At 37.0% G+C, this 8,887-nt stretch overlaps 1 protein-coding gene across 3 annotated transcripts in view; it reads left to right on the forward strand.

The window, feature by feature from the left end:
* The window catches only part of DOP1B (DOP1 leucine zipper like protein B), a 50,651-nt gene extending 43,895 nt beyond the window's left edge, over positions 1-6,756 (forward strand). For all 3 annotated transcript variants that reach the window (XM_075722629.1, XM_075722644.1, XM_075722637.1), the window contains 8 exons: positions 1,240-1,386; positions 1,809-1,870; positions 2,800-2,928; positions 3,428-3,564; positions 3,906-3,961; positions 4,446-4,595; positions 5,080-5,209; positions 5,910-6,756. In XM_075722629.1, the coding sequence (XP_075578744.1) occupies positions 1,240-1,386; positions 1,809-1,870; positions 2,800-2,928; positions 3,428-3,564; positions 3,906-3,961; positions 4,446-4,595; positions 5,080-5,209; positions 5,910-6,167 (1,069 nt within the window). In that variant the 3' untranslated portion in view covers positions 6,168-6,756. The remainder of the gene's footprint in view (positions 1-1,239; positions 1,387-1,808; positions 1,871-2,799; positions 2,929-3,427; positions 3,565-3,905; positions 3,962-4,445; positions 4,596-5,079; positions 5,210-5,909) is intronic.
* The last annotated feature ends 2,131 nt before the right edge of the window (positions 6,757-8,887 follow it).

Below are 8,887 nucleotides of genomic sequence, written 5' to 3' on the forward strand. Positions count from 1 at the left end.
ACGACTTCTGCAATGCAAATGGAGATCTGAACACCAGGAGTCAGCCAGCTTTTTTTTTCTTGCAAAGAAGATACTACCATGCCCTTCGGTCTGAGACTGATGGTTTAAAAGACATGGGCATCAGAGTCCTGTTGAAGTTGCTGAGATGCCTAGAAATGTCCCCTGATGGTTCTCCAGTGTCGGCCTGGCAAGACCAGCAGTCCTTGTGATCTGTGTAGCCATAACCATAACAAGATGGTCACTGGTTAAGAATGTAGAGCCCCCATCAGGCCCATGGGTGAGCTGTAAGATTTTCATGTCACTCTCACATGCTGCTCACCAGTTGGACTATAATCTCCAAGACTGTCTTCATGCCTCTGTCCTCCCCAGATTGGCAGGAGTTTGGCTGCAGGGCTCCATAAAAAGGCAGTAGCCTCCCCGCCCCCACCTTGAAAACACAGGGGCTGCTGAAGCCTTCTGTGAAGGTGTGGTGCCAGCTCACCACAGAAGACCTTGACAGCATCCCTTCTCAACCAAAAGTCTTGTTCCTGTCAGTCTGAGCACCACCTCCCCAACCTGAAACCTTTGTTCAGCCATGGGCAAAGCAGTTGCCATAGCAAGGATTCGTAGCAGGACGCTGTTTGGCATCTGTGTTCTCAGTGAAACTGAGGTGCCAAAGGACAAGCATCAGTTCACGCAGGGTCCCTCTGCCTTGCTCCTACCAGTTTCAACTTGAGCCCCATGCTCCTTCCCTACTGTGCTTTGCAGAGCATGGTGTCGAAATTTGGAGTGGGATGGTGCATAGGGCAGCACAAGGAGAAAAAGGCTTGTGTGTGAGATTTTTATACTGTTGATGATGACAGGAGAACTGACATACAAGTGTTATCTGGGTGACAGATGAAGCCTACTGTGGTACCTTCTAAAGGGGTCTGCTGACAAGGATGCAAAGCTTATTAGAAACCTTTTTTCGGGGAAGTTTTGAACCACACCTGTAGTGGAGATGGGCAGTACCGTGCTGTGGTACATCTAATCTGAAAATGTGTCCCCAAACCAGGTGCACTGGAAATGTGAGAAGCTTCTGCACAAACTGTTTTGATCTACTGATCTCCTGCTGCTCCGAATTATGAGCTAATGTAGACATAGCCTATTACTGAGAGAATTTGGTTAGAAGTTCTAGGGAATCCTGGAGTTTATTTTCTGGTTACATAATTTTAACTTTAAAAAATACATATATCTATCATTATTGTTCTCTTCCCCCAGTGCCTACAACATTCCTAGTTTTCGTGCTGGTGCTCAGTTGCTCAGCTCACTGAGTGGATACGCCTATACCAAGCGAGCCTGGAAGAAAGAAGTTGTCGAGTTGTATATGGATCCAGCTTTTTTCCAGATGGACACTTCATGCACTCAGTAAGACATGAGATTGTAGCACTCCAAGATTCTATTCTGAATTTGCAAAGAAAGGCTTCAAAGAAGAATGGCTAATACTGGCAAGAAAATTCTGTTTAGTACTTTCTTACAGAATGTAATAATGTTAAAAATGCATCTCAACAACTAATTCCACTACATGTATTATAAGCAGTGAAGTTTTCATTATACTGCAGACGAATAAACTTGTCTCATGCTGATAGTCCTCTTAGTGATTAGGGAACTGCATACTGTAGAGCTGGAGGACGTAGAATGCAGTATGGGTTAAAACAGATAAAAGTCTGCACATTGAACATCATTTGGAAACTGTTTCCTTGTATGAAATGTTTGACCAAAATCTTTTCTGAGGTGCACCTGTACCAAAGCTTTCTCTGGTTATCTAATTCCTTCTGTATCTTATTCAGTTGGAGATCCATTATTGATCATCTTCTAACACACGAGAAAACTATGTTTAAAGATTTGATGAGTAAGTATCAGCTACTGATAACTTATTTCTACATTAATTTGAAATCTATTTGCATTTGAGCTATTGAGTACATTTTAATATACTCATGTATCAATAAAATGCAGACAGTGCATCTGTATAATTGAGTATGTTGCCAGCTTAGCACAGCTTTTAGCTGTGAATAAAGTTAATTCTGTATTTTGGTCATGTCTAAAACACCCGTAAGTATTTTTGTTCTAGAAAGGCTAATGTTGGACTCCTGCATTCACATTTTGTGGTAATTTTAAGTTGCTGAATTGTGACCTTTTGCAGCTGTTCCCTGTTAGAACGCGTGGAGACTTTGGCTAACTTTGCAGGTGTCTGTATACTGGCATCAAGCTGTAGGAATGTGGTGCACCAGTAACAGCAAACCTTTGAGCAGTGTGCTTTGACCTCTAATTCAGGCTTGAGGAGAGTACAGAAGGAAGTGGGGGACGGGGTGGGATAGAACCCCTTAAATTTGTGTGGAGCTTCAAAAGAAAAAGCAGTTTTAGTCTCTTTTTCAGATCTTCTAAAAGAATATTGAAGGGTTACAGACTAATTCATAATTCATAATGCCCTTTTTTTTTTTTAAACTTATTTTTAAACTTATCTCCTTTTTTCTCAGTAAGTCTTAAAGCTCCGAGATCACTCATCTATGGATTTAGGAGACTGAAAAGATGGGAAGATTCTTGCACATAAAGGCAGAGACAGGGGTTTAAAATACTGGACAGCCTCATTGGAGCTGCAGTGCTTGTTTCATATAATTTTTCTGCTAGCGTGGGCAGATCTGGATCAACACCAATTTATTATTCCAATTCATAGACCTAAAGAGAGTTTTTCTTTTTAAAAGATTTCAGGACATATGAATTATTTTCAGCCCAAAACACAAGAAGTCTTTATATGGTAGATAATTCTTATCTCTGTTGTAGATATGCAGAGCAGCGCCTTAAAACTGTACCCAAGTTCTGAGCAGAAAGCAATGTTGTTAAAGCGGCAAGCTTTCGCTGTCTTTAGTGGAGAGATTGATCAGTATCATCTCTATCTTCCTTTAATACAAGGTAAGATTTGTAATTTCACCTGCCTTTTTTTTTTCAGCTGTAACACATACATAAATTGTGCAAGAAAGGATTTTCACCTATTTTCCAACAGGTACTTCCATTTTTTAAAAGTTTTTAACAAAATTCACAATGCTGTGAATCTCTGAATTCTAACAAACAAATAATCTTATTAAGAGGGAGACAGGAATCTGTGTTCCAAAGCCTTTGGTCTGGAAATATAACTGGAAACATGATTATTTTGTGGCAATCTTCCAGCCACGCTTGGGCTGTTGTTGTTCCCCTTAAATGTCAGTTTTGATAAAATTTTGTCCAAAATAAAACCACCATGTCTTCAGACTTTTTCTGAATCACAATGTTGTTATCAGAGTGCAAGGGACTCAACCCAAAACTTATGATAAAGCACAAATTTTGTTTTGCCACCTTCTACATTTTTTTTATTTCCCAGAACAACACATGTTCAGGAAAATACTACTTTTTTTTTTTTTAATGTTTATTTCAGAACGACTGACTGAGAACCTCCGTGTTGGGCAGACTTCCATAGTTGCCGCACAGATGTTTCTCTTCTTCAGAGTTCTTTTGTTAAGGATTTCTCCTCAGCATCTAACCTCGTTGTGGCCAATTATGGTAACTGAATTGGTAAGGCACAAGTAGTAATTTGAAACTAATTAGTGTGTGTGTTTTCCCATTTCACCTTTTTCTTTCTCCCAAATACACCCCCTGTTTGAAAAAGGAAATGTTTTCATAGTTTTACATTAGTCTGGTAATTTGGGAAAAGAATTAACATTGTCATTAGAAAATACCTTTTTGATTAATTATGTTGTTGTTGCTAATGTAATCTCTTGCAGGATTGGTTAATTTGTTCTTAGTAAGAGTAAACTAAGAGTCTGTGTTTCCTTATACTATGTGAAGCATATTTTTTTTGTGATTGAGTTCTATGAACACTTCAGTATCCCCACAAATAATTTCTTTCTTTAAAGATTCAGACATTTCTACAGCTGGAAGAAGATTTAACTGAGGAAGATGAACCAATGAAGTAAGAATTACCATTTGTCTGACAGAGAACTTGTGAAACCCAGTAATGATCATGCTTGTTCTGTATCTGCAAATTTTTATTTATTTATTTATTTAATCTTCTGGGATAGAGAGGAGACAGCAGGATTTTTTGTTATTGCACTTGTGTATTTCTGGTACTGATGAATCACAGTTTAGGGGATTTTTTCAGGAGCTAAAATAGTGGTATATTCAAAAAACATAAGTACCACTTATTAGTTGCATACAAAAATAGAAGAGATGCTGAGTCAGCATTTGAATATTTTAACATGTTGACCTTTTTCTGAATACTTTACTTTTTCTTTTAACAACCTTTTATATTATTCACAGTGCTCATACAGAATAACAATAGTTTTTGTTGCACACAGGTGCAACTGCTCGTTTGTGTAAGTGTGTACCTTTTTAAATGAAAATCATTTAGTGGATTTATGTTTTAATGGTACATTTCTTAATTGTAACTAACACAGGAGCAACAGCAAAATAAGCAAACAGAAAGTCTCAGGTGATGGCAGTGGATCTGACATACAGCAGAATGAGCTGTCCTTGTACTTATCAGCTTGTAAGTTTTTGGACACAGCACTTTCATTTCCACCTGACAGGATGCAGTTGTTTCAAATGTAAGTCCTCTAATTACTTACCTTTTCTCCAAGTTGTTACCATTCTTATCCTTTAAAGTAATTCCAGATCTCCTTTCTAGACTCAATTTTGCCATCAGTGCTCTTCACAAGTGCAAATGTTGATAGACAAATGTAATTTGGGTTATTTGGAAAAACAGTTTGGTCTTGTCAGTGTAGGATAATTTTACCATCCCCATTAGGAGGTTCTCTAACTTGGAAAAATTGGGAGAAGAGAAAGATGGAGACTGTTCTCTGTTCTTTGTTTTCCCTTTGCACACACTTGGGAATTTTTTGGAGCCAGTTGCATTTAAATACTGACATGACAGTAACGTCCTTGTTCATTAAGTTTGGCTCTGGTAATAGCATAAAATTATAGTTATGACAGCTCTTTCTGTAAACAAACCAGTGCTCTACTAAACTATGTATGATTCAAACAAGGGGTTTTTTCTGCCTGTCTTCTTATCAAGTAATCCATTTGTTTCAGGTATAAATGGGCATTTGTCCCAGAGGTGGACACAGAGTCATCTACTGTGACCTCTCATCTGGTAGAAAATCATCAGGAATGCAGACCACACATTATAAGAATCATGGATCTGCTGAAGATGAAATATGGGGTAAAGAAAGAATGCTTCACTTGAATCCTTTTCTTTTCTTTTCTTTTTTTTTTTTTTTTTTGTTTATCCATTAATTTACTTTTCTAAACAAGTGATAAGATTTTAAGTTAGGCAAGAGGTTTTTAGATATTCTAATAAAATTCATGAGGCTTTTAAAAAATGATCAGCCTGCTTTCACATAGGTATCTTGAAGATGTCAGATTGCTTTTGAGTGTGAGGGAACAATAGGCAGTTTTCCTATTGTTCCTTTAAATCTGCCCACAACCACCCAGTGAAAACAATTTGTCTCAGACAGGACCGGTGTTTAAAAAAAAGAGCATGCTGTACTTTGTCAAAAAAGGTTTACCATAACAGCCTTTTAAATTACCATTAAGGTTTTATATTAATACTTCCAGAAAAGGAAACAGGGCATCGTTATTTCTCAGAGATATATCTATTCTGTTGCTGTTTGATATCTGATTCTGAAGGCTAGTTCAAATTTGCAGTCTTCAGAACTTGTGAGATTTTCGTTTAATGGAACCTCGAATCCAAATACAGAAGTAACTCAGTATATCATCTATACAGTTTATACTGTGATACAGTTGTAGGCTTTGGATCTCTTCATATGAAAAAAGTGTATAGTACAAGGGTTTGGACAAGCCAGAACAACATTGTGTCTTAATGCAAAACCTTTAGTAAATCTCAGTTTGTTTGCTTACAGGAAACAAATAACACTGAGGGAATTTCCAAGAAGCACAAATTTCCTCTTTTGAACTTCCGCTCTGTATCTAGCATCACCCAGCTTATGCCCTTCTTCAAGACTCTGTGTTGCGCATTTACAGCAAAGGGGACTGAGTCCCAGAATTCCCATACTTCTGCATCTCTCTCTGTGGACTATGTTGGCAGTAATGGCGTAAAGATCTTGCAACAGCTTGAAGAGAGTGTTGAATGTGACTTCCTTGAAAACATGGAAAGTTAAGCTGCAGGTTGGACACTTGCCTCGTGGTGGATAAATAGCGAAAAAAAGGAAAACTTTACTGCAATTCTTCTCTTCTTTTTTCCCCCAGTTTTGAAACTAAATGTTGGGTTTTCTTCCTGCTGTTGTGGAGTGCTCTTCAATAATCCAGGCTTCTGAGTTGGTGTTAAAAAGCAGGATTCTTCGGTTCCGGGGGGGAGGGGATTGGGGAAGTACAGTTTAGTGGTAATTTATCACAGTTACTGTATTCTTTTACTTGTTTTCAATGTGAAGGATTAAAGATATTTTGTAAATAAAGGAAGAATATTTTTGACTTGGTGAAAGTAGCAACTGTACCATTTATCCAGTAACTTCTCAAGTAAGTATTTTAAACTGCTTTTGGAACTGTGTTCTGAAAGAAAATTTAAGAAAAAGCTAATATTGCATGTCAGTGTACAATCAGTTTGCAGATAAGCCATTTCCTGAGGTTAAAGCCTGCTTCTCCTTTCTTTAACTTGTCCTAAAACTTATCAGCTTCTAATCACCTAAATTTTAAACAGATATACTTTATAAGTCTTAGCATTGTGCAAATAACTGCAGACTTACCATGTTTGTAAATTCAAGTCTGTACTATAGTAGCATTCTTCAGGATTAGTGATTCCTAAATAAAAGACAAATACATGCATAAAAGACAAACCTATGCAGTAACATTTTGTAATTTACATTACTTGAGGGGGTTTTATTTTAATTAATTGACTAAAAATATTTTAATTACATTTTTTAAATTAGAAAACTCTGTTCTTTCAATGACTAAGGTCACTTTGCAACTTCTGAAATGCAACTAAGCGAAGATAATTCTGTAAAAATATAAATTGCTGTATACCCACAGCCTAATGAAAATGCAAAATTTTTTTTTTAAAGAACACTTTTTATACAAAAGAATGTATTTGGCTATTCGTAGGTGTTAAGAGGTAGGGAGATCATCAAAGTTCCATGACTACAGTAATGTTCAAGCTGCAGTTTATTTTGGAACTGCACTGCTACCGCTGCCCAGGACCTGGGAGAGAGGGATTAGTTCTACCACGAAACAGCACAGCTGCATGTCTGCAGGACACTTCTGATGGCCAGCAGATAAGCACCATCACAGCAACACATACAACAAAAGGCTTGGTAGAATGTTTTTTAAATGAGGAGGTGGACTCCACTGAATTTTCATATTTAGTGGACTATTTCACTGAATTTGCAATGCTGATTTGTTTGGGAGAAGCTTACCACATTTTTCATGATGAAAAGCTTTGTCTGCTCTCTTTTTTTTTTTTTTTTTTTTTTAAAACACTTTTGCCTCCAGAGAAATTGGTTTTGTAAGATATACCTGCAGACTGGTATGTGCTACTTGTGTTACTTGGAACATCACAACTGAGGTAGATGTGCTTGGTATTGGACTTCACTCTTGGTTTTGCTAATTAAAAAAGGACACAAAATGTGTGGTTTAACGTCACTAGGTTGTGAGGTCAGGGATTTATTTGTTTCAAAACTCACACAAGAAACATGGAAGGCTATTCTGCAGTGTTTTTTACCTACAGATATATGAAGTTTTCATCTTTGGATTATAAACTAAAATAATGAAACACCGAACAACATGCTTTACTATGATAATACCGTAATGCTCTATGAAGATAATACTATAATAGGCTTATGCTAAACTTAAATAGTTTATGTGCATTGTTACAGTTAAGGAAAGTGATAGACTGAAGTGTAATATTGTGCAGTCACTAAGAATGTGAATTATTTGTATTAATGTAATTTATTAATGATCTCTAATGCTAATGGAATGAGCACAAGTGAAAAGTTATCCTTTTAAAGCATTATTTGAAAATTGCAGCAGAATATTTTAAAATGTTTGTGTTCATTACTTACATATCTTCAATAATTTTTAAAGATAACATTTACCACATATTTACAATATTTCTAATATTTTCCAGTTTAAAGAGAATATTACCAATCAGGATGATTCGGTAGTTTTACTTTCAGCTTTCTGGTGGTTGCGTTCCATACTTGGGTATTTCCCTTAAAATCCTGATGAGATGCTGTCAAATGGGCTATTAAAATCTAAGACAACTTTTTGCCATCAAACCTTTTGGTTTACATTCTCCCATAAGCTACCGTGTCTTCATGTAGTTTCCTCACTAACTGGAGGTGATGAACCAGTGACTTAGATTGAGGGTTTTGTCATCCTTCCCCTTGAAAGGGAATGTCCCGTTCTGGCTGCCTGTACTTCAGATGTGCAGGTGATCGGACATCAGCCACTTCTCCCCCAGCTGTGGTGGTGAACTTTAAAAACAGAATCTGTGACTTAGGTCTGTATAACCCTCTAGCTTCTAAGATGATCTTACTTTCTACAAAAATACCACTTGCTTCTAAATCCTGCCTTCATACATACATTTACCTTTGTCCTGTGGTTCTGCAGATGGCTGCTTTAAATGGCCTCAGATATTTGTGACTTGCAGAATCCTTTCACTGAAGCAGAATTTCATTCTTAAGAAGAAAAAGTTCTTCAAAATGTAGTATATAAGCAGATCTTATATCATTGTAAACGGGGTGTGAATAAGGAGGAAGGGGCTCTAACTAAAAAAAGTCCTACTTGGTTGGCAGAGGGGCACAGTAACATAGGCCTAAAGGTATCTCTACCAGTGTTAGTTTATTCCTGTTCTATATGGGACTAACTGTAGTCATTTTAATTCTCA

Source organism: Pelecanus crispus, chromosome 1 (genome assembly GCF_030463565.1).
Source record: "Pelecanus crispus isolate bPelCri1 chromosome 1, bPelCri1.pri, whole genome shotgun sequence".
NCBI lineage: Eukaryota > Metazoa > Chordata > Aves > Pelecaniformes > Pelecanidae > Pelecanus > Pelecanus crispus.